Below are 26796 nucleotides of genomic sequence, written 5' to 3' on the forward strand. Positions count from 1 at the left end.
GTCCTCAATTCTTTTCATCTTTTTTCTTTATACTGGTCTGTGGTAGTTATTTCCAGTATTTTATCTTCCAGGTCACTTATCCATTCTTCTGCCTCAGTTATTCTGCTATTGATTCCTTCTAGAGAATTTTTAATTTCATTTATTGTGTTGTTCATCATTGTTTGTTTGTTCTTTAGTTCTAGGTCCTTGTTAAACATTTCTTTTATTTTCTCCATTCTATTTCCAAGTTTTTAGATCACCTTTATTATCATTACTCTGAATTCTTTTTCAGGTAGACTGCCTATTTCCTCTTCATTTTTTTGGTCTGGTGGGTTTTTACCTGCTCCTTCATCTGTTGTGTGTTTCTCTGTCTTCTCATTTTGCTTAACTTACTGTGTTTGGGGTCTCCTTTTCACAGGCCGCAAATTTGTAATTCCCATTGTTTCTGGTTTGTGCCCCCAGTGGGTATGGTTGGTTCAGTGGCTTGTGTAGGCTTCCTGTTGGAGGGGACTAGTGCCTGTGTTCTGGTGGGTGAGGCTGGATCTTGTCTTCTTGGTGGGCAGGACCGCGTCTGGTGGTGTGTTTTGGGGTGTCTGTGAACGTCTTATGATTTTAGGCAGCCTCCCTGCTAATGGGTGGGGTTGTGTTCCTGTCTTTCTAGTTGTTTGGCATGGAGTGTCCAGCACTGGAGCTTGCTGGTCATTGAGTGGAGCTGGGTCTTAGCGTTGAGACAGAGGTCTCTGGGAGAGCTCTTGCCAATTGATATTACGTGGGGCTGGGAGGTCTATGGTGGTCCAATGTCCTGAACTCAGCTCTCTCACCTCAGAGGCTCAGGCCTGACACCCAGCTGGAGCACCAAGACCCTGTCAGCCACATGGTTTGGAGGAAGTCTGAGATCTTCCACCAGCATTCAGTCGGTGTTCTGTAGGCATTGTTCCACATGTAGATGTATTTTTGATGTATTTGTGGGGAGGAAGGTGATCTACACGTCTTACCCCTCTGCCATCTTGAAGGTCCTTCCCAGTGCTGTACTTAACCAGTAAAGATAGCACTTCCGCAAAACAATTTAAAAATCATGTTCGAATAAGCTATAATATTTTGCAGATTCATTGAGTGATTTCTTTAGAAATGTGTACCTTATATTGGAAAAGATGGCTATGATTAAAAATGTAAATGGAAAGTAAGTGAAGTTAAATAATAACCATTTTGAAACAAATCTCCTATTAAATCTATGTAGATAAGCTCTGGTTTTGCCTACTCTGGCAAAATGCAGTGCAGACTTGTAACTGTATCTATAAATCATATCAATCATTGTATTATTCAGTATCCAAAAGCCCTTTTTTTCCCTAAATTTTACAGATCATTATTCCTTCTTATTCTTCACTGCATTCTCAAATAAATCTATGCAATAAAAGAGCTTATCATTTTGTAGTATAAATTTAAATATAAAAAAAAATAACACTGTGTGGTAAGTATTTACAGAAAGAGAAAGGAAAACATACCTATACGAGAAGAATCAAGTACATTGTTACATGAAAAGTCCTATGATAGCTATAGGTCGACCAGCTTTCCTGAAAACATGGGGGCTACAGTTTAATAATGAAACACTGAGAAGCTTCAAATAGTTCAATTACTTACTAGAGTCATCACAGTATTGTAAAGAATCCTGTACTAACCAAGGTTATAGGAAAAATCTACCTTGGAACTAACCATTTATTAAATGGTAAGGCAGGAAAGAACAAGGATATGGGCTAGATTGAATGCGATTCTGTAAGTATGAATTGTACTCTGTTTAAACTATAAGCTATGTTGAAATGTTATTCCGTGTCTTCTCTGTTTAACAGATCAGACAGACTCAAGATCACAACACCAGAGTGTAGGAGAGAAAATGACTACAGTTATGAAGGTGAGGTTACCTGAATGAAAAACATCTTACTGGGCTTCTGTCCATGTCCTGTCCCCAGGGGGTTGACTCACATGTCAAATGAGAGTCGAGTCACTGGATACTAATAGTGCAGGTGCAGGATTCTGGAATTACACTATAAATTTCTCTTTGGTTTCTGCCTTTCAGTGAATTCTCCTGATTCCCAGAAGAAGGTAAGTCACTAGAAATCTCAGAAACCCAATGGATTCTCCATATTGATGTACTCTGACTCAGATTGTTAAGACAAACTTTTCAGACTTATAAAGCACTGATGCATAAACCAGCATGGCTAATCACGACCTTGTAGCACAAATTCAGCAGTAAAGCAGAGTCACACTGCCTCGGTTCAAGCTTCAGCCTGACAACTTACTAGCAAGTTACTTAAAGACTCTGTCTTGATTTACAAACTAGTTAACAATAGAAATAATAGCATCTACCTTAGGCAATGCTGCGTCAATAAACTAATATGTGTAAAACACTAATTACAGTGTTTGGCACAGTAAACATAAACTACACAAACAGTGATGATTTAGGGTTTGAGAAATTAGTGTAAATTATTAGCAGAAATAATATAGTAATACCTGGAAAATTAGAATTAAGTAGTTTGGTTCATCTTTTTCCTGTAGTCAATTTCACTGGCAAAATTTTGAAAATTATCATGTTTTTGTTTGCTGAATAATGACTTATAAAACAAGTTACAGTTCATATCTTTCAGATTTTTAAAAAATAAAGTCATGTAAACCAGTTGAGCTAACTTCCTCTGATAAGAAATCTTTAAAAATTGGGAGAAAATAATATCAGTTTTATTTCTACAATATCTGGAAATACTGACATCCTTCTTTCCCTATAATTAGAGACAAAAATACTAGTTTATGTAAAAACTCTATCTTAAGAAACCCTATTCTTCTATTTACATACTGCTGTTCATTTAAAACCTCTAAGCCTGGGATTTCTATAGACAGGCAGGCTTTGTGCTACTGGGTCACATCATGGAATGACTTCCATGAGGATGAATTGGAAAATACTATTAAATCTATTCTCTATGTTGCACGCTAGTTGTTTATATTCCTATTTATGTTAACTACTGAATAAAACATAAATAGTTCATTGCACAGTATGGGTTTCGTCATTCTCAACAAATCTTTTGTAGTTCTTAAAGATTCCTTAGTTAATGAAGCCTTCATGTATTGCTACATATATATAGGACATCTGATAGGACATCAATTAATGATCACATTCAAAATTCTTGCACCTGAGTAATCAAAGGTTTTCTTTTTGGTCACCTCACTTCTGTATACTCTCCAATGTTGGAGATCCCCACCTTTTAGACACTCCTTCCTTGAAGGATATAAAGAGAATATGAAGATGTCAAAGTTTTGCTTCCACAGCCTTCTTTATCATGACATTGCCAGCCTGAGATGTGGGTTCAGAAACCCCTGCCTGACTCGGCCAAACAGCCTTCTGGTGAGGAGGGGGGATAAGGCAGGACCTGCTCTGCACTCAAGGTGGCAGCAGTGGCGGCTCCTGCTGGAGCAATTCTCTGAGGGGCACCCAGTCCCCAAGCTGCCCGAGCCCTCAGAGCTGCTAGTCAGCCGCTGAGACTGGAGCATTTGGTTACAGCAGCATCAAGGGCCCTGCTCTGGGATGTGACATTGGACCTTGCTTCTCATTCTGTTCCCCTGAGCCTTAGCTCTCCTACCCTCCCAGATACTGTGAACTATGCAAAATCCTAATAACAAATCCCATTTCTCCCCTAAATTAGTGAGACGTGGCTTGGGATGCTGCTCATCAAGGACACGCACTAATCCACTAGCTGAGCATGTGCCTCCTGAATGTAGCTGTTCTCACCTGGGCAGGTGATTCATGGCACTCACTGCATCCTGACTTGTTTCAACAGTTAGTACACTTTTCTTTAGTTTAGTATCTATGAAAGCTACCCACCAATCTTGTCTCGGACATCATTCTGCTAGGAGCCTTATTATTATTAATTAAGCTTTCTGGTCATTCTTATATAAGAAAGAAATACTCTGGATACATATATTCAGGTTATTCTTTTTCATAGTCTCCGACCTCCTGTGGAGATTGTGTGAATCAGTCCCCCCAGAATGAATCAAACCGAGGACACTTAGAAGACTGAAGGACACGAGGACATCTCTGCATATCCAGGAAGTAATCCTTCTGGAGTCAGCCTGCCTGTCGATGGCTTCTTCCAAACCTCATCAGAACTATCTCCTGTCTCCCTCTGCTCTGTTCTACACAAATATGGAGATTTTTCTGACTGTTCTGCTGAAGATCATAATTACCATGTTACCATGACATTCAATTTATCAGAACAGTGGGTAACTTTGGATACGGGTCCATGATGAGAAGTGATGAAATATTTCCTCTCACATTAGAATATACTGAGCCTGAAGCCACATCTGCTGGGATCAAGACCTGCTGCCCTATGTGTCTGCACTAGAAGGACCTTCTAAGCATTCAGCACAATGATTGAAAATAGAACCAAATCACATTATACAATTGTAGAACACTGTGAGCAATGAAAAGAATTTGCATTCTTCCCCAGAGAAGAAAAAAAAGATTAATGAAAAGTTTAAAGAATCAGAATGGACTCAATCTTCTAAATAGTAACACTGGAAGACAGAAATCCAAGAGCAAATTATTTCCAGCCAAAGTTTTTCAACAAGCCAATTAAGGTCAGAGTTAACACAGAGGATCTGTGAGACATTTCTTACAAAAAAAGAAATAGAGTATTTAATACATGTGAACAAATGAAGAGATTTTCATAAGTGAAAATATATCTTGAATTAGCAATAAATAAATAGAAAACTAAACATGCAAACATACTACAACCATAGCAAAACAAGACAATAATTAGTTCCAGTCAAAACACATGGTTGTGCAGGAAAGGAAAAGAAGCAGTGATTACTACATGGCTCAACAAAAGAGCATTTACATAATTATATTAATACAAACACTGAATCCTGATATAACAACATTTAAGATCCAGTGAGAGATGTTATTTACCAGTAAGCATTGGTACTGCCAATCCAGTTATTCAGGGCTGTGTCCACTCTGATTGGCCAGAACAAGGGCTGTACCTGTGATTAAGTATTTTGACCATCAGCTCTGAATATGCAGCACAGGAAGATATGGCACAGACCTGGGAATGGACAGGCATGGACAGGAGGCATGGGAGGGGGGTCGTAGTGAAGGAGAGCTAATCCTCATCTTTCAAATTAGTTAGTAAGCATTGTCTGCAAGTGGGAAGTTGAGGTACTTGAATATAAGCATACTATTTTAAAAATATGTCCAGAAAAATGAAAAAACATATGAGAAAGGAGACACAGGGAAATTGTTATTTTTGATATTAAAAAAAAGTTTATAGTAAAAAATCAAGGTTTTTTTAACTCTTTAAAATACATGCTTATATAATTTTGATATTAAGATAAACTCTAAAGGTTTCATGTCTTGAATGTCCATATTATTAGACTGCAATATTACTATGTGTTGGATGAGATCTCAAATTTTAAAATAGAGAATAATTTGGTTTGGAGTCTTCCCTTTAAAACAAACTCTCAAGATGTAAGGACAAAATCAAATAAGCAATAAAAAAACAAAAAAGCCACAACCACAGTTACCAATGTTTGCTCATTTGTATACTTGTTCTTTCCCATCTCTTTTTCATGCACACATACACATCCATACACACGCACACACACACAGATCTGATAGGTATATAAAAGGAAGCAAGGGATTAAACTGATACGAAATTCCATACTATAGGATGACATTCACTTTACATTGGAGGGTTGCATATTTGATGCCAATATTTTTATTCATACTTTAAAAGAAATAGCTAAATAGTTACACACATCATGTTGCCCATGAGATGTTGAAATAAGAGAAAGAAAGAAAGAAAGAAAGAGAGAGAGAGAGAGAGAGGAAAGAAAGAAAGAGAAAGAAAGAAAGGAAGAACGAAAGAAAGAAAGAAAAAGAAAGAAGGGAAGGAAGAAAGGAAGAAAGAAAGAGAAAGAAAGAAAGAAAAGAAAAAGGAAAGAGGACAAGCAGAAGGGACCTGTGTTTTGCTTCCTAGTAAAGTTCAGTGAAGGTGGAAAAATTTCAGAGAAAAAGCCCCCTGAATATTGTACCCAGGTAGACAGTATCTTCCACAATTTCATATTGGATTCAAGTAGACAGGACCTTCCAGGGTCACCGAACTCCCCCAACCTCCATGGCCCAGGAGCAGCCAATGATCTATGTGTGCACAAAAGGAGCAGGGAAGCATAGAAGGAGCTACCACCCTGGAAGCGGGCATGCAGACAGGGCTCAAAAGGAGTTTGTGGGGTCTGTGGGAAGCAGTCACGGAGCAGTCCTGACCAGGTGTTGGGGGAACAGAGGCTGGATGACCTCCACACCAGACGTCTACACCCTCTGTGCCTGCTGTACAGCAGAGGTGCTTGAGCAGCCTCAGGACTTAACTGAAACCCTAAGAAAATGGAAACTAAGATAACATTACTGCTTATCCAGAAAAAGGGATTTAGTGTATAAATTAATATGTTTAGGGAAACTAGTTTTATTTGTATTTGTGACATGACTACTGAATATGTATATGTATTCATATACATACATATACCATATCACACATATACTAAATATGTATTATGTGTGTATACATATTCACACATATACACATAATACATATATGTATTTGAGTGAAGATATATTATGTATATGTGTGTATACATAGGTATATAAATATGTCTATACATTTTTATAGACTGTATGTTTGCACACCCCCCCCAATGTGATGATTTGGGGAGGTGACTAGGTCATAAGGATGGAGTCCTTGTGAATGGGATTAGTGCCTTTCTAAAAGAGACCTCTGAGAGTCTCTTGATTTTTCCACCACGTGTGGAGACAAGGAGAAGACGGCCATCTATGCACCATATGCCAGCTCCTGGATCTTAAACTTCCCAACCTCCAGAACTGTGAGAAATAAATATTTGTTGCTTAAGCCACCCAGTCTATGGAATTTTTGTAATAGCAACCTGAATGAACTAAGACATATATATTCCATATAATTTTCATTTTTAATTATGTATTCAAAAATTAAATGTTGAAAAATGTGAGATCAATTTATTTTACTTTCCAAGGGACTATAAACACAAATGAAAAATATAGTGATAATTATATTGCACAATCAGAAAACATAGATGAGTCATAGAAATGTGTCCCTATTTAAGCAGAAAATATATGAAATAGCTAAAATAACACTAAAAATGTCCAGGAAAACAAATCCTATAATAAATTTGCATAAATTTTTGAAAAGATATTTTAAAGTGACTTCAAGAACATACTCTCTTTAGAACAGTTTGCAATCACTTTAAAATAATAGAATTATATACAGACCCTAAAATATCTTTCTAAAATCTCAGCAGTAAGAGAAAGAATGCAAAAATAAGCATCAAGTCCAATCCTCTCTTTTTATATATTTTTTCTTGGAATTATAATAATTTGTTTGCAACATAAGTATTAACTTGCATCAATTCTGCCTTAATCTGGTCACTGTCTAGTTGCCAAATGATCCTGAGCTCAATGGTTTTCACTGTGACCCTCACTAAAATGTCCCCTGCTCACCTGTGTGCACCTAAGATCCCTTCGGCACAAACTTGAATCAATCACAACTCACCACTTTGGAACCCAGGGTTCTTATAAGCGCTTGAATCCATGTTTAAATCACATGTATCATCTAATCAATAAGACAACACTATCAAGGTAAAAGAATGGGACAGAGTCCTCCGAAGCGCAGGACCAGAGTCAGAGCCAAAGCTTTTCAGAGCTTGATTTATGGGCCTCCAACAGTCTTCTGATTGAAGAGAAGAGTATAGCCTCTATGAGACTACAAGTTTGCAAAAATAGAGAATTCTGAGTATTTAAGAATACTCATTGCCATATTCATCTGATTCTTAGAACTTTTTCCACAGAATTCTAAAACTTCATGTTTGATGAGTCCATTTAATATGGGAGAGTTTTTTTTTTTTTTTCAAAAGTTACTAAAGGGGCTTCCCTGGTGGCGCAGTGGTTGAGAATCTGCCTGCTAATGCAGGGAACACGGGTTCGAGCCCTGGTCTGGGAAGATCCCACATGCCGCGGAGCGGCTGGGCCCGTGAGCCATAATTACTGAGCCTGCGCGTCTGGAGCCTGTGCTCCGCAACAAGAGAGGCCGCGATAGTGAGAGGCCCGCGCACAGCGATGAAGAGTGACCCCCACTTGCCACAACTAGTGAAAGCCCTCGCACAGAAACGAAGACCCAACATAGCCATAAATTAAAAATAAATAAATAAATAAAAATTTAAAAAAAAAAAAAAAAAAAAAAAAGTTACTAAAGTTTCCATCATTCATTCTGTATTTTCCTAATCCACTCATACTTCAATCTCTTAGATGATGACTTTGTATCTTACCTTCTCCATTTAAATACCTAATACCTTCTCATCTAAGCTTATTCTCACATATAACTGGGTCCTGCTTCACTGAGCAAATAAGAGCAATCAGAAGAGAACATCCATAGGCTCTTAACATCACAATACCCACCTCCCAGGCTCGCCGTCCATGAATCCTGCCATCAAACATGTTAATCCAGATGCATTTTCCGCCACTGTCTACAATTAAGCTTGAACTCTAGATACCATATTCCCTCCCACTTTTCCAAGCATATAATTCTGGATTCTCATGCATCGTCAAATTTTCTCAGCCAACTGAATGATTATCTTTAGCAAAAAACATGTAATAATACCTCTGATCTCTTTCACAAAAGTCCTTTTATCTCCACTCTCCCTTTAGAAACTTCTCTACTTTCCTCCCATTCACTGAAAAACTTCTAAAGAGCGTGAACTAGACTCACTCTCTCTAATTTCTCTCCCTCTACTTTCACTTTAATCCACTTTAACCACATTTTGCCCCCACCATTCCACCAACACTTATGAAGAAATCTCCAGTGACGTTCACGTTGCTAAATCAAATGGTATATTCGGCGTCTTCATCTTAGTTGACTTACAAGTAGCATTTGAAGGCATGGTCCCTCAGTCCCCTCAGATACCCTTTTATAACTTGCATTCCAAAGTACCAATACTCTGATGTTTTTGTTACTGTACCTCCATTGATCCTTCTAAGTCTTTTTGGCTTATTCCCCCTTTATTCCTATCCCTCAAACATTGGAATGTCCCAGACCTACTTTCCCATATAGCCTTATTCTATTGGTTATCTTATTCATTCTCATGGCTTTAATTTATATGCCAACAACTCCCAAATTTATATGTAGTGCCTGGGTCTCTCCCTGGCTGACAAATGCAGGAGTGCATTCAGCATCTCTACTAGGATATGTAATAATCATCTCAAAATTTTAACCACTGAATTAATCACCCCATTCCTCTGTCTCCCCAGTTAATAGCATTTCTATACCAGATGCTTAGACCAAAATGGTAATTGTATTCTCTTGTCTATATCATCAAACTATAACAATAATTCATCTTTGTAGCCTCTCCTTTACTACCACACTAGACAAGGTTATAAACATCTTGTCTATTTTATTTTAATAGTTTTCTAGCTAATATCCCTGCTTCCTTTCTTCCCTTCTTACAGTCTACTCTTAATACAGAAACTAGAGTGACCTTTTTATAACATGTCAGACTATGTCACTTCTCTGCTTAAAACCCTCCGTGGTTTTTCATCTCATTAAGAGTAAAAGCCAAGTCTTCATATGGCACATAAAGCCCTGAGTACCTGAACCTTCGTAATCCCTTGACTCACCAGCTACTATTTACCCCTTGCTCACTCTCCAGCTGCACAGAATTCTTTGCTCCTTTGAACCTGGATACATGCCTCCCAGATAATCTGCACACCTGTTCCCTCATTTTCTTTAGGTCGTTGCCCACAAGCCACCATTGCAATGAAGTCTAATATACCAACCTATTTATAGCAGAAAAACTGAACCTCTGCCCTTCCTGTATTCCTGCTTTACAGTTCTCAGTAGAAATGATCATCACTTGAAATGTATCATAATTACATATTTACTTTATGAGCCATTCTCTCATTTCAATAGACAGTGAGCTTCATGAGGTCATGGAACATTTATTGCATGAAAGAATAAAAAGCAGTTGTTAGAATGATGGTGCATTTTACAGTTAAGAGCACTTCAGAATATGAGGAAATATAATAATTATGATGTCTCAAGTGTAGACTTTAGAGATTATTTTTGAACAATTTAGGAACTTGATCGAAAATATTCACATTATAGTACAAATGGTTCTTCTTTTAAATAACTGCCTCTAATCTCAGCTAAGCCCTCAATGACATTCAAAAATATATCTTAGGACCCTGGTCACATCTCCATTCTTTTCCCCAGAGCAGCTCTTCTTAATACTAGTCCTGTTAATTCACTTCTTTTTTCTAAGTCACCTCACTCTCAGTAGGTGATCTTGGCTTGTACTTCAAAAAGAAAACAGTCATTAAAAGTGAACACAGCCTGGCAGCCTGAGGCTCTGCCTCATCAGGAAGCTGTTTTGAGTTGGTAAAGTCAACAGGGTGGGAGAGGAGCATGGATAAGAGACAGAGTTTTTTTTTTTTCTTTCTAGTTGTACTTAATGGAAGTATAACACCTGTCATCCCCACAATTTCTGACAATCATTTCTTCTTTCACACTATCCGTATTGCTTCACGGGTATTTATTATATACTTTGGATTATCCTCCAATTATGTCTTTTCTATTTTATTGTTCAAATTTTCCAGGTTTGGCCATCGGTCATGTGGCCCTGTGACCTGTGACCTTTCATTTTCTCCTGTGCCCTGTTGACATTATGATAGTTTTTTTAGCACTTTCTTCCTTTTTGGCACTACAAGCTGCTCCAGGTTTATCTTGTATATTCCTACCCCAGTCCTAGAATCAGCCATATCTCGAAGGAGTCCTAATTCCTTTTCAGGGAGAGAGCTACCATAAACCAAGATCTGGGTGATCCCAGCTGACAGAGCAAGGAAATATATGTGTGTACTAACCTGTGTACATATTATTATCTACAAATGTGTCTATATATAACCATCTGTGCGTGTATTAAGCAAAACATGACATCACACTGCTGTATCCAGCTCTAATCCACAACCATTCGGGTCATTGTGGCCTCCTCCCTGGCTTACCTGTTATCTCCCAGTCCAACACTGAGAACTCTGGTTTCTACCATCCTTCATCTGTTTACACAATTGTTCAATTTCAGAATACATGTATAGCAGTTTAAGAATTCTATCCATGCCCCAGTGGGAAACAACTTTGCCAAGGGGAATTATTATGTAACCTCCAAAAATGCCTCTATGACTTAGTTTCCTCCTCTATAAAATGGAATTACAACCGTATCTACCTCATAGGATAATTACAAGTGTTAAAAGGTAAATATATATAAAGTACTCAGTTTGGTGCCTGTCACATATCAAGTGTCCTGTAGTTATTGGCATTTGTTGTTTTGTTACTATTAAGTATTAATAGCATGTGTGTCTTCTAGCTCTGACTCTGCTGCATTTTACCATATTGAAACTTGTTTAAGATACAGGTATCTTGGACTTCCCTGGTGGTGCAGTGGTTAAGAACCTGCCTGCCAATGCAGGGGACACGGGTTCGAGCCCTGGGCCCGGAAGATCCCACATGCCGTGGAGCAACTAAGCCCGTGTGCCACAACTACTGAGCCCACGTGCCACAACTACTGAAGCCTGTACGCCTAGAGACCGTGCTTTGCAACAAGAGAAGCCACCGCAATGAAAAGCCCGTGCACTGCAACGGTAGCCACCGCTCGCCGCAACTAGAGAAAGCCTGCATGCAGCAACGAAGACCCAACACAGTCAAAAATAAATATATATTAATTAATTAATTTTAAAAAAGATACAGGTATTTTTATTGTTAAAAATGTGGACAATTTACAATGGCCTTTCAAAGTTGATGTAAAAGAAAGCAAGAGCTTACATAAGAAAATTGTATATTCTATAGGTCAATTATAAAGTTGTGTGTCCATACCTATACATTTTAAGATATTTTAGTAATTGATAAAATTGCTATATTTGGGGGATAATTCAGCCCTATTTTTTAGAACAGTTGTATTCCTTTAAATAAAATCAATGTCCAGTCAACTAAACATGCCAGGTATGGTTGAGTCAATATTCCTTTCCTTTGACCTAGTTCTCCTCTAGCTTTCCTACGTATTTTATTCATGCTATAGATATAACATTAAAGATGAGATATTGTAGGAAGGAACACTTTCATCCTCTCCTGTTATTTCTTTCTGGAGGATGGTTCTTTCTTAAGCCTTCCTAAGCTCATCTCAGCCTTTATTCCTCCCCTGGATGTAACATATGTTACCTGGTTGTTTCTTCAAAGTCAATAGTCCTCTTCTTGGGTGAGTGGAGTTAATTCCTCCATAGTCCTGAGCACCCAGGGGGATTGTCTGATCTGTTTCTGCATCTCATCCCACAAGGACCCAGATGTAAGTGGGTGAGATGTAACAGCTTTGTAAACTTTCTTCCCCGTGGTTTGTCTTTACCTGACTCTTCTGGTGGGTAGGAGAGAGCAAGGTCACTCTGACCAACACACATAGGGCTCATGTTCAGCAGGTATGGCCCATGTGGCCTTGCAGTTGTTAAGCTTGGATGCTACTATTCTAAATGTTCTAAGCCTTCGCCGTGTAGTTGTTAAGTATTTCAAGTATCAGTAGAGTGATTATTTTCATTCCCTATTTACTGACTATTTAGTGTGTTTGTTTCTTATTCAGCAATTAATTCATACCTCAGAGAAATGTGCTATTTGTTGGCTCCATTGAAAAACCTCAGGGCTGCCAGGCTACGCTAATCCGGGGATTACCATTCATATTGCCTTCGATGATAAATGCACCCCCTGAGCACAAGTATGCAACATACCAACAGAACATGTTAAATGAAAAATTACCTGTTTTTTTAGTATAAATGAGTATATTGAATTGCTCTTTAGAGATTTAAGAATTATTTCATAAATCCACAATGAATTCTGAACATTTATGTCCATTCTTTTTGCCCATATTTTTGTCTTAAGAGAAATTATGTTACATAGAAATAAACAACTGAAGGTGCTCAAACACACTCACACACACACAGACACACACACACTCAATATAGCTCTTCAAACCACAATTCACTTCAAGACAGCAGGTATTAAAGATACTGGGATATGATAAATCAGGTCTCCTGTTCTGTTCCCTGAGTTTCGTAGGATCTTGACTTGTTGACGACATTTGAGAAAGGAAAGGAAATAGTTGTATCTGCATCTTGCTTCCTATTAAGCTTGTATCTACTCTCCATCGCAAACAGCACGCTCCCAACTGACAAAGACAAGGGGCTTGTGCTCTTAACAGATGGTCTTTTCATAATCACCCTACCCCAATTGTTTTTAACTGGTTTTGCTTGTCTTCAAAGCTGCCTTATACACCTGTTTTAGTTCAGTATAATCTTTACAAAAATATCAGGAGTAGTGAAGTCAGAAAGCATATGGCATGAATTTTCCTAGGTTCTATACACTATAGAGAAGACTCTTGCTATAGAAACACACACACACACGTACAGTGCACAGTCTCTGTTCTCAGGAAATCCACTGTCTAGTTATAATTACTGACCACACAGCACAACATGGTTAAAAGCTATCTTAGATGGAGGAAGCAGAAAAAGAATCAAGAATTAATTCTCTCTAAGGGAATATTGCCTAGTTCTGCTTTGCTCATTGTGCATGTCAACTTTGCAGATCCAAATGACCAGAGTAAAGGTGACAAGCCTGTACTCCTAAAGGAAGGTTTAAAAAGTAATTGGCTCATAAAAGTGATTTAAGAACCAATATATGAAATTTATATTAGAAATATATATGTGTGTATATATATATATATATATACACATATATATACATATACACACACACACACATACGTGTGTATTCATGGCTGTATTCAATCAGCCTATCAGTTCTTACCAGATTATTCCTCTTACTCCTAGTTGATTGATACCAACAAACCATTAGATAGATAGATAGAAAGTAGGTAGGTAGACAGCTAGCTAGCTAGATAGATGATAGATAGATGAAGCAAAACAAACAAGTAGAAACCCTGAAAGATTCCACAAAGAGGGAAAAAAAGAAACCTCCATAATCTCTTGTGTTTGTGATATAAAAGATTGTAATTATACTTCAGCTAAGAGGCTATAAAAGAAAACTGATCACTAACTGGAATCATGTGGTAAATTATAACTGTTCTTAAGGTTAAATAACAGCCCTCATCTTGCTGTGGTCAACGGTGCAGGGCCTCACAGGGGACCTGAGAATCAGATTGCAGGCAACCTTCCATCCTGAACCAAACAGAAGGTGGAGAATAAAGTGGTACCTTACAGGCCCTGAGAACAGACACATGTTTCTTCCTAGGCAGTGTCTGGCTTTCCCCGAGCAGCGCCCCTACAACTGGAATGAGCATCTTATGATGCAGGTTCTTATTCACCTTCGTCTAGGGAAAAGTCAGATAACTTCATTCCAGCAAAATCCTGGGAGATGCTGAGGCCAGTTGTCTGTAGGAAAGTTTGAGGCTCTGGGAAATTTCTGTCTCAGGTAGGAAGGGTAGGTTTGTAAATAAACAAATTGGCTCCACGCCCCTGTAGCTGGGGCCTTTGCAAGAGAAACAGTGAGGGGACAAACTGTCTCCATTCCAAGTGTGTCCACATCCAGATAAAATTCTTTACTGAAGAGGCAACCAAATCCCCAAAATGAAGTATAGCGTAAAATGAAAAAAAGTTGAAATTTTTCATTAACTTCGTAATTTTCAAGAAAAAATAGCGACCTCTCACTTTTGAAAATGCCTTGCAGGAGCCCTCTCTTAGGGTTCTCATTCTCTTGTCCCCTCTGTCTCTCCCTTCCCCTCCCCCTACTGTCTTTCTCTACATTTCCTTACCTTGAAATTCCTTCATTTACGCACTCTGGGTCACACAAATTCCAAGAGCTTAGTTTATTTTTGCAATTTTTCAGTAAGTCTGAAATTATTTCCAAACAAACAGCTTAAAAAAAGGTCTCATGCAAAAAGACTGAAAAGAACAAATTTATACAATCACAACCCAAAACCATTTTCGTTGACTCAAATTATTCATCTCTTTTGCATTTTAAAATACATATGTGTATATACATATGTCTATATGCTTATGTTTACTTTTTATATATTTATATATGCTTTTATATATGTATATATGCTTAGATTTACTTTTGGAGAGTAAAATCAGTTTTACATATCAAACTGATTGTTCTATTTACCGTTGGCAATATTTCCTGTGGGGAGCAAGTGATTTACTTAAGATTTTAATTAGTATAGCTCTTATAAAAGTAGTTTTGCCCTAATTTCCTTCTTTCCTGGGACATGTTGACAGTTACTAGTGTTGATGTTTTTGGAAGTAGGTTAATTTCTTAAAGTTATGCTTTACTCATGTTTATAAGACAGTTTTTATAAAATACGTATTTTGCCTATTATTGATCTTTTCAATCCTTGTTACTTTTTATGTGGTAAATAAGAAAACAATTCATTTATTTCACTTTCTTTTTCTTTTGCTACTTTCAATGTAAAAATAAGCCAACTAAAAATTTTAAATGTCAAATCATCCATTGACAGTAATTTTAACTTAAATGCCATCTTAAATTTCTTCATATTCTTTTGGGTTTGGAATTAAAAATAGATTCTGGCTTAATAACCCAGTTTTTCTAAAATTTCTCAATTCAACAACATTTAAAGTAATCTTCGTTCTAATTATAAAAGCCCAAGCTAGTGTTGATGCTTTGTTAGCAATAAAGTTGAATATAAGATATTTTTTCCAAAAGAAGTGTAAAAGCAAATCACTTCAGGCTTCCCTGGTGGCGCAGTGGTTGAGAGTCTGCCTGCCAATGCACGGGACACGGGTTCGAGCCCTGGTCTGGGAAGATCCCACATGCTGCGGAGCAACTGGGCCCGTGAGCCACAATTACTGAGCCTGCGCGTCTGGAGCCTGTGCTCCGCAGCAAGAGAGGCCGCGACAGTGAGAGGCCCGCACACCGCGATGAAGAGTGGCCCCCGCTTGCCGCAACTAGAGAAAGCTCTCGCACAGAAACGAAGACCCAACACAGCCAAAAATAAATAAATTAATTAATTAAAAAAAAAAAAGGCAAATCACTTTGAAGGGACAAATTTGAAAGGATTGTTAATAGCTTTATAAACACCTCCAAAATGTTAGAAGAACTGCAAAGAGAGTTTAATAGTTGGGCTGGGAAAGAGAAAAACAGAGGGGATGTTACAATGCAAAAGGGAATTGTTAAATTTCTTTCCATGGCTGTCAGTGCAAGTACTCCTTGAAAATAAGCAAATCAATCTACAGATGTGCGCCGTACGCTATGACACAAAAATGGAGATAGATCAGAAGCTAGAATCAATTGTCTACAGAAGTTTGTAGTTTTGTTCCTTTATATAGGATTTTTAAAAAATATGCACTTAAAAATGTCAGTTTAACTCTGTTATATAATTTAGTTCCAGTAGCAAGTACATATTCGTTTATTTGCTTGTTTGCTTAAATGGTATCGATTGACAGTTATAATCATACTTTTTCATGTAAATTTGTTCTAGGAAGTTCATGAAAACAAATTATTTTAGTCACATATTAGTAAAATGAGTGATTTGAATTCTTCAGTTTTACATAGGCTTTTAATTCATTCGTTTGTTTGTTTTTGAGAACTATGAATCCAAGTTGGAAATAAGTTCATATTGTTATTTTAATTAAATATAGATGAAGGATATTAAGTAGATTTATATGTTGATTCATAGTCATGGAACTAAATTAAAGTAGGTTTAAATGGTCATTAGTCATATAGATTTTCTAAAATTGTATTAGAAATTCATTTATATCCTGATTTCATGGCAATAGATTGTATAATGACCATATTCATTAATTTATAATGAGTTTTTATTATATGTAGATTTTTTTATATATTATATTTAATCCTAATAAGAACTATAAAAGAAAGGTATTTCTTTTCATCCCAATATATTCTCATCTTTTAAAAAAATTCTGTGCACAAACTCAACTGAAATATTTTTAGCTCTTCTTATACCTTCAAGCTCCCACACTTGTATTCATTTCTCAGATTGAGATATTATCTCCTACTCAAATTCTAATCTCCTGATTATCTTTCTTCATCCTTTGAAGTCTCAGCTTTAATATACATTTTTTATGAAAATATTCCTTTTCCTCAATAAACTAGTTCACTTGCCACTGCGCTAAGCTTGCACATTACTTTCTACATTTCCCTCATATTGCTTATTTGGAATCTGAATCTTCCTCCAAGCCTAATTCTACGAAGCCACGGGTGTTAACTCTTCTGCTTATTCATGTACCACAGGGTTTATTATGCTGTCTCGTGCATAATACGGCTCACTAAGAATATTTTGTGTGTCAGTGGTAGGATTCCCATTTACACTGAAAAAAACTAAAGCTCAAGGCAAAAAGTGAGCATGAGAAGTCCTACCTTCAATAAGGGGCAGAACTAGGATTTCAAGCAAAATTGTTTTCATTTCAATCTCATGTTGTCTTCAACAACACAGCTTCCCTTGGCGTAGCTGCATGGTTAGTTTATGAACACAGAAGTACCCTCTGACCTAAAGTTCTGGAAAGAGATAATTTAGAAGAATATTAGCATCTGATGCATTCAGACTCTAATATCCTAATATCTAATGCCTCTAAGGTTAGGCATATGCTGTTTATTGGTAATAATGGAAAGGACAGGAGATTACAAGAGTTAATTCGAGTTGGATTGGATGTGAACACCCAACAGGAACATTTTGGAATATACTGTATGGTTTCCATTTGATAAGTAAAGTGTAATAATAGTCAAATCAATACAGAATAAAGAAAGAATGAGACAAAGTATGTTAAACATATATTAAAATACTCTTGCCATATATTAAAATATGCTTTATGGACTTTGTACCTTGTAGGTACTATATTCACTACCCTGCTGCTTTTCCAAGGTAGTTCCTGCATTTTTACATCCAGAAACAAATACTGCGAAAACTCCAGATTTTTACCCTTTGCAAGAGTAATTTCTTTACCAGACCACAGTAACAAAATATATGTGGAATTACTTTCAAGCCTATTTATCTATTTTCTAATTTATCTATTTTCCTCTTTGTTTAAGCAGGTCTCAACCAATTATAATATAGTCTGCATTTACATTTTAAAAATGGTCATAAAAAAGTGCTGATTTAAAGAGAACTTTATCATCTTCTTCCATCAGCTGCTTTACTAAGACAGATTGCATTTTTGCCTGATAAACTTTGATCTTCCACATAGAATTTTAATACAAGGGACTAATAAAATTGAAGTGCTTTAGAGGTCTTTTGACTCCCTTTCCTTGGAAACTAGGAAAGATACTGACCCGACCTTCATGTGTTCTGTGGTTTGTCATTTATTAAAGTTCTGAATCTCAAGGCCTATGAGTACTATAAACTCAAAGAAGTTGTTTTCAATTACTGTTAGGATGATATTGATGATGACGATCAAGGAGAATTAAACAAATACCTCCTCTAGCGACTGCATAAAATCATAAATACTGCAAACCTCTTTGACTCTGAGCGCATCTTACTAGATGTAGGGCAGAAAGCAATATGACATTGTATCACTGGGACAGAGCACACTTGTCCAGGCTACTTTGCTCATGTTGGGCTCTACCATCGGGTCTGTTCTTAAAGGACATAAAATAAACTTTTTGTTACTTAAAAAGTCAACAGAAATGCACTATTCAAACACTTATTGCCCAACTAGGATTTAATGTAGCTCTCAAATCCTAATCCCAAGGACCCTCAGTTAGATTCAACATTATTTCCTGCCCCACTCCATTCACATCCATACCCCTACCATCCAAAACATCTCTCCTTATGCAATTTTTAAAGGAGAGAGGGAAAAAGCAGAGGAATGCAGATCTGATCTTTGAGTTGAGAAGAGCAGTGTAGTTTGAAAAATCTTCCCCAAATGAGCTTCTAATTCACTCGGAGGATGGTGTGCAGGTGGTGAGATAGGACTGGCCAGCCCCGTCCCATCTCAGAATAAAAATCTTCGTTATTTTTGTTAATATAGTACAGTTCAATAACGGTTGAAATACACGTATGATCTCATTAACACCCATTACTGACTTGTTTCCATGAAACTCTACAGGTTTTATAGTGATTCGCAGTTTTTGAGCAAAACATAGATTGACAAACTATCTTTTAAAGAAAAAAAAAGTCAAATATTGAAATCTTCTGTTTTCTTTTTTGTGTACAAAGTTCAAATTCTAAAATATAGTGGATCAAAAGCAGAAAATTTTTTTTCACAACTCATTACAGATTCATAACTTTTACTGCTTCAAGAAAAAAATTCAAGACAAGGGTAATATAAGTTTCTGTATCCCTATAGCCTTGAATTCATTTATCTCTTTTTTCCCCCAGAACATATCTAGTAATAGTGACACTGAATTCCCAGGGGAAAATATCTTAATTTTTTAGATGGAAGCCCTTTAGGCATGGTTAATAAAGAGGCAGGTTTAAAATTTTTTTTTCTATTTTTAATTAATTGCCTCAACAATCCAACTCAGTTTTATAATAGTAATGTAGATATTTTTAGTTAGCCATCTTTATTTCTTCTGCCTACCGATATGTATTTCTAATATGGTTTCTTTAATTTTATTTTATAAATCAAGCCTTTAAGTTACACACTAACTCATTACACTCCTTCATGTTTCAGAAGTTCTATCATAAAAGTATAAATGAGGCAGGAGACAGATGGGCCCTCAGGGCAAACCATTTGAGTTCGTTCCTTGTGGACCGATACTCCGAGACAGGAATAGATAACAGGACAATTGAGAGAGGAGGTGGGCCCTGCCCAGATAGAAGATAAGAGGCCACATATTCTTCATTCTTGAAGTCAGAAGACCTCCTTGACTGCACATGCACAGAAAGGCTTGTTGGAGGTCAAAAGGGGAGTGATGCCAACAAACGCTCACTTACCCAGAGGCCTCTTCGGTGGAATCCATCTTGGCTAAGAGATGCGCGCGCACACATGGGAAGATCCTGAGATACACCAAATGTGGACCCTGAACCAGGCAAAGAAAAATGATTGGACAAAGGAAACACAGAAGAACTGCCCCATATAAGTGATTTAAACTGCTGCGAGGGCACGGCTCTCTCTCTGAGCCTGCCCGTGTGTCTATCCACACGTACCGTACTCCTTTTTTCTCTTAATAAATACTTAACCTGTTTCACTACTTTCCGTCTTTGTGGAAATTCTTTTTCTGCAGAGCCGGAGAGCCAGGGCCTTGCCACTGACCTCTTGTCTAGTGGCCGGGATTCGGTGCTCTCACTGCCGCGACCCGACCTCAGTCACTGGCCGGGAACCGAAACCCTGCTTCAAGCCGCTGCAGGCCGAGGCCACCCGAGATCATAAATATCCTGTTCTATTACATTTGACATCTTTCTAAGTAAACTAATTGTACACCTCATAATTAATATAAAAGGTGAACCAATCATTAACAAAAAAATACTGCATTTGAGGTGGAAATAATTATAGCCCAACTCTGCAATCTTTTTTTGTGAGAAAACTAGTGTAAAACAGAAAATGTTGTTGAGTTAGTCTTTGTTAGACCAGAGCTATAGTTCAGTCTTCTTGTCTCCAAATACAATCTCCCTAGCATTAATTTAAAACAGAACAATAAATTAAAATTTAGCTGAAATGCTGATTTCTCCTTTATCTAGCTAGATAATTATGGCTTTCTTTGTTTGTCTTCCTATATCGAAAATCATGTTTCTCATATTTCTTTGTAAGAACAATCTAATGCAAATAACTCTGGTGCATCCTAAAAATGTCCAATATATTATCATTTATCCAGCAGACGATATAAATAGCAGATAAACATTAAATTTTCTAGTCTTTCCTACCAAACTACGTCAGCCAGCAATTACTTCAGATCTTAAATATCCTGATCTTCATTTATTTACCAGAGTCTGTCTCCTAAGCACCTTGGTATGTGAGATGAATGCCAATTGCACTAGGACTAATGATCACACTCCCTTCTCTTCTGCTGTCTGAAGATGATTTGATACACACTTCTATTAGACTGGCTCCTGAACAGCGTGCCTGAATGATGTGGCCTGTCAATCTTCCTAGCAGAGCTGGCTAGAGGGTATGATGGGCTGATCTCAAAGAAGCAAAAGACTTTGTTTTGATCACTGGAAGAAGGAGATCTGCAACTGGCTTTATCGTAATCTTACCCCTGCAACTGGCAAATCCAGACATTACAGAGAATTATTGTTCAGCAAAGCAGAGGAAGAACAAGTAATGTGATTTTTGTCTTTTTATATTTTTCTTCAGAGCGCCAGTAGAGTTGAAGGTTGTGATTTAGAGGAATTTGTTAATTTTCCACATGCCATTCCAAAGCAGTACTATTTTTTTGCAGAACCTTCAGCTTTGTTGACAACTGAGGACTCTCTTTTGTTTTCAACAACTGAGCTTACTGGCAGTCACCATATTAATGAAATCAGGAGTTGGTTTCACAGATCTTATTTTTCAATCCAAATCAACAAAGCACTAAAAGCAGTGTATTAACAACAGAACTAGACTGAGGGCTTGGAGAGAATTGGGATTTTATGACACTGCCATTAACTGTTAGGTGACCTTAAACAAGTCATTTCTGCTCTTGGGAGTTTTGTTTTCTTATTTTTAAAATGAGAATGGGCAAGGAAACTCATTTTGCATGGGTGGTTTTGACTATGACTCAGCAGAATTTCTTGGGGATCTTGTGAACAGTACAGGCTCCAAGGAAAACACATGGGGAGTCTACCATTGTAACTAGAAGTAAGGTGAGAGAATGTATATATTTAGTGTGCTTCCAAAGCGATTCTGACGCCGCGAGTCTGTAGATGGGCATTTGAGAACTACTAGAGTGATAATCCCCACGATCCCTTTAAGTTCTAGACGAAATTCTTTTGTAAGATAGATCGTGCAGATTAGAAATACCTACTACACATTTGAAAGGTTACTGATGCTAGGAACCACTCCTAGACATTGTGTTATGATTGGTCTGGGGCAGAGCCTGGGTAAAGAGTATGCTTTAAATGCTCCCCCAAGTGACTCTAATGCATAGTCAAGGAGGAGGCCCAATCCTTCAATGGGTTTTCCTAGATTTTAGCTCCAGCTTATTGAGGGCTTATTACATGCCCATTTTCTGCCACTTTGTACACACTTTCTGGACAACTAGTGCTACCTGCATTGCACACAAGAGGAAACTGAGGCTTACAGAGGTTGAGTAACTTGTCGAAGGTCGAACAGCTCATGAGAGGAAGAGAGAAAATTTGTAGCTTTGATCATTTGCCCCCTTGTTCCCTCCAACATAACACACTGCCTTTCATTGGTTTATGGAATGGCTATAATACACTGACATCAGAATTAGGCTAACTAATCAAATTTGGCCAGATTCCCAGTTTTACTAATTCCTAGAATGATTAAAAGAGTTTCTTTATGGGAAACAAATCTACTACACTCCATCAGTCAGCGGACTCAGTTTCATGCGCTATCTTGGGTCAAATTCAACTGACATAATTATGGAAATAAATCTCAGCACATTTATTTAGAGCCCCCTACCCATGACCCATAGCCAAATTTAGTACAACATCCTTGGGTTTGAAATCAATCTTTGTGTCCCAAAGCAATTAAGAAATTGCCAGAATTTTTTGGAATAAATCATGCTGATTCTGTTTTAAGAAGCACCCTAGTTAGACATTTTAATTAACTCCAACTATAGGCCAATAAGGCACTTGTAGAAAAGCCAACAATTAGGTTCTCAAAAATGCTAATTTTCTTTTCCCAGAAGAAACATTTCTAGTCCAAAGTGTTATAATGTGACCAGGTGGTAAAGTTGTAATGTCTCTGAGCAATTTCTTGCATTTCCTCAGGGAGTTAACCTATAAGTGGGGTAAAAATTTCACATGTGGAGAATTGGAAATATTGCCCAAGACTTATTACATAGTCACTGAAAATACTCTAAGAAATTTATTAAATATACTCTCAGGATACTTATTCTGCAGGTATTCAGTTTACTTGTTCAGTTTTATGATCAGTGTCAGACCATAGGTTTAGAATATTGTACTTTTAAGATACAGATGGTAAACATCTCTGGTCATGGGATTATTGGTCTCTAATGGAGTTTACACATCAGCAAGACATTATTCATATATCTTTGACTGAATTTGAGGATATGTTGACTACTTTGAATTTTTTTACTTGTTTATTTGTTAAAATTTGTAAGTATTAGCTTCAACCTTTATTTCCTGGCTTATTGCTCACATTTGGTTTGTTCTCCTGTACTGAATTTCTGACCTTGATCTACTGTTGTATCTTCCTTCACAGCAGGCTCTGTTGATCCACCAGTAACTTTTTCAGTGTCTGATCTCAGCTTGCTTTTAGTTATTCTAACTCCAGGTAGGTGCTAAAAGAAATAACAGAAACACTCTATTCAACATTACTTATAAGAACCATGAAGGCAGCTTGTATCTGAGTGACCTAGAGCAGAGACGTTCTTACTTTAATGAATTAGTCCACCATCCATGATTCCTACAAAAGGTCCCCCAATCCATCTCCAAAACAGGCTTTCACAAGCCTTGGTAATCCTAAGATTGACTGTGTCTTATGACTATATGACCATGGGTATTCTACTCAAGATTTCTTGAGACCCATTTTATTGAAAACTTCCCTTCACCCCTATTTCATTGTGTTTTGAACAGGCATCATCCCATCATCTTTATAGCATTCCAGCTGACTGTACCCTTGCTTCAGAGTGCTAATTTGCTGCCCAGAGAATTAATGCAGAATGCCGAATATCAACCTGCTGTGTATCTTTAATGGTATTCAAGAAATTGGGGTTTTATCTGGAGCATTAGTTCTGCAAAATAACCTTGTTTACTGACTGGACAGATATAAATAGAGTAAAATAAACTTGTGGTTACTTTACTGGTCAAAGTACACTGTCCTTTAAAACACAGATAATGTTATCACTGTCTTTGAGGTTAATTAGTATTTTTCATTTGTTTTGCTAGTCTACTGGAACATAAAGGAAAAGTTCTATTACAAATGTGTGTTCTAAAAGTTCTATTACAAATGTGTAAGAGTTCTATTACAAATGTTTTTTGTTAACATCTTTATTGGAGTATAATTGCTTTACAATGGTGTGTGTTAGTTTCTGCTGTATAACAAAGTGAATCAGCTATACATATACATATATACCCATATCTCCTCCCTCTTGCATCTCCCTCCCACCCTCCCTATCCCACCCCTCTAGGTGGTCACAAAGCACTGAGCTGATCTCCCTGTGCTATGCGGCTGCTTCCCATTAGCTATCTATTTTATATTTGGTAGTGTATATATGTCCATGCCACTCTCCCACTTCGTCCCAGCTTACCCTTCCCCCTCCCCATGCCTGCATTCTCTACGTCTGCGTCTTTATTCCTGTCCTGCCCCTAGGTTCTTCAGAACCATATAAATGTGTTTTTGTTCAGAGTAGCTGCATGCTACAGATAAATAATTTTAAATTTTTTATTCTCAAATCTAAGGAAAAAACAGAAGTATTTACCAGGGTATTTTGCTTGATTATAAGTAATCTATACATAACACTACATTATACTATATAGACTAATAAAGGCTGAATAAGACATCGCTAGTTGACTAGTTTTAAGAATTTATGATGTAGCCTTCAAGACTATTATGTCAGAATGACACCCTCTATGAATGAAAAATAAAACACATAATTAGTTTGACTCTTGTGGCTATTGATCAAATTGATACTTGTAATTCAGCTGTTCAATGTGGTAAAACAGTGATTCTTTGGGCTTGTGTAATAATGCAGCATACTTAGTAAAGTATAAAATTAGGCAAAAACAGTTGTTTATGTATTCATCTTCCCACTCGAGGAATGAAAGTCTGTGACAATTGTCAGTTGCTGCCCACTTTATTCACTTTGGCATATCTGAAAGATTCTTTAAGTTGGGATTTTATAAAGAAAACACAAAAGAGAACTGAAATCATGCTGTACATTAATACATATAACTATATCTAAAATATGTATATTTTATTAATCAATTAACTTATAAAATTATAATTATAAAATTATATACAAGTTAAAAAATTTTTATATATATGTATATATAGATAGATAGATAGTCTAAATGGTTCAGTTACATGGGTCTTGTAATACAAACAACATTTAGATAACAGATAACCAGGAAGCAGGCTCTCACTAGAGAATCTGCCAGCACCTTGGATCTTGGACTTCCAGCCTCCAGATGTGTAAGAAATTAACTTATGTTGTTTACAAGCCACCCAGTCTATGCTATTTTGTTATAGCAGCCAGAACAGACTAAGACACCACACCAACACCAACAAAGGCAAACAGCACGCACACCAGAGCAGCTAGAGCTATGTTCATTGGCAGAAACTCATGGACAATCCAGTCACTCAGTGGACTAGGGTAACTGATTGCCTTGAGCACTGGTTGGAGTTGCTTCCCCTAAGGATCTGCCGGATGCCATCTTGTGCTCTGGGAACAAGGCTGTGGGGGTTTAGCCTCAATCAAACCAACCCTTACCTCTCAGTGTTGAAAATTCATTTCCTCTTTAAATCATCTCGACAATGTAATGAGATAGGTGCTATCCTTGCAGTTATTTTTACAGAGGTATTAACAGATGCTTAAGGCGTTGAAATATTTTTACAAGGTATTTCAGACATTCAAATAGAAATGTGAATCTTGAACCCAGTTCTCTGATAATATGACCCATGCACTAAGCGTCTATAATTTTGGTAGAGACTACATTTCTATCTTAGCAAACATTCAGGAAACAAAAGTGCTTCAATCATTTGTAACTGGTTTCATTTTTGTTTGCATGAATGTAACTAAATCTTTCTCCTACCTTTTCTTTCATAATATAGCTAGACAATTATAGGTATAACTAAAATATATAGATATATAGACATAGCTCATCTATACATATAACACATATAAAATATGTTATTTCTGGGGGAGATGCACAAACAGTAATTTGGTGATGTACACCTTACACCCCACCCTGAATTAACCTCTTCTAGAGTAAAAATAACTCTATGAGGTTATAAAAGAGTTGCTTCTAGTCTGTCATTATCTTCATCAGCTTGGCATTCTCTGGGACCCTTAGTGTTACTCTCAGCTATTTCTTCACAATGCATACAAATTGTGCCATCATTTCTATGACAAAGCTTTTCTCTCGGGTGAGTTTCTCATAGACGACCTCTCTCTCTCTCTCTTCCCCAATCTGTGCATGTTTTCTTTATTCTCTCTTTCTTTTTCTTTCTTTCTTCCCCTTGATAAAATTGTGAATGGCATGGAGAAGATTTGAGAGGGAGGAGGTCAAAATGCACTGGAAAGCAATTCTTACTTTCTACCTGAAAATCTTTAGTGAGAAAAACTCTCCTGGCTGAGTCAAGAAATGGTTTCATATGAAAAAACAAAACAAAGCAAAATAACAAAAACCCTACCAATCTCTTGATTACTTCATGATTTTGGTGTTCTCTTATTGCTGCATCTATCCTAGGCTGTGGCATGGATTTTAAATAGCCAAAGTAAAGATTTCAATCACATTCAGTTAGGTTTACCTGTTTTTTTCATACTTTCAGAAAGTGGGTTTTTTTTTTTTAATGTTTATTTGTCTGCACCGTGTCTTAGTTGTGGCACACAGGATCTTTAGTTGTGGCATGTGGGATCTAGTTCCCTGACCAGGGATCAAACCCAGGCC

General features: G+C 37.2%; 1 protein-coding gene and 2 long non-coding RNA genes across 3 annotated transcripts in view; 1 reads left to right on the forward strand and 2 right to left on the reverse strand.

The window, feature by feature from the left end:
* Positions 1-26796, forward strand: part of LOC309639130 — a 590998-nt gene that overhangs the window by 349257 nt on the left and 214945 nt on the right. The gene's annotated exons all lie outside the window — the stretch shown is intronic.
* The window catches only part of LOC309639119, a 1037414-nt gene that overhangs the window by 25387 nt on the left and 985231 nt on the right, over positions 1-26796 (reverse strand). The window lies entirely within an intron of this gene.
* The window catches only part of LOC309639113 (uncharacterized protein), a 126024-nt gene continuing 107508 nt past the window's right edge, over positions 8281-26796 (reverse strand). The window contains exons 4-6 of the mRNA XM_082415960.1: positions 23357-23465; positions 19993-20078; positions 8281-17615 (exon numbers count right to left, since the gene is read on the reverse strand). Of these exons, the coding sequence (XP_082272086.1) occupies positions 17577-17615; positions 19993-20078; positions 23357-23465 (234 nt within the window). The 3' untranslated portion in view covers positions 8281-17576. The remainder of the gene's footprint in view (positions 17616-19992; positions 20079-23356; positions 23466-26796) is intronic.

This window comes from Balaenoptera physalus (assembly GCF_965194825.1).
Source record: "Balaenoptera physalus genome assembly, chromosome: 12".
Lineage (NCBI taxonomy): Eukaryota > Metazoa > Chordata > Mammalia > Artiodactyla > Balaenopteridae > Balaenoptera > Balaenoptera physalus.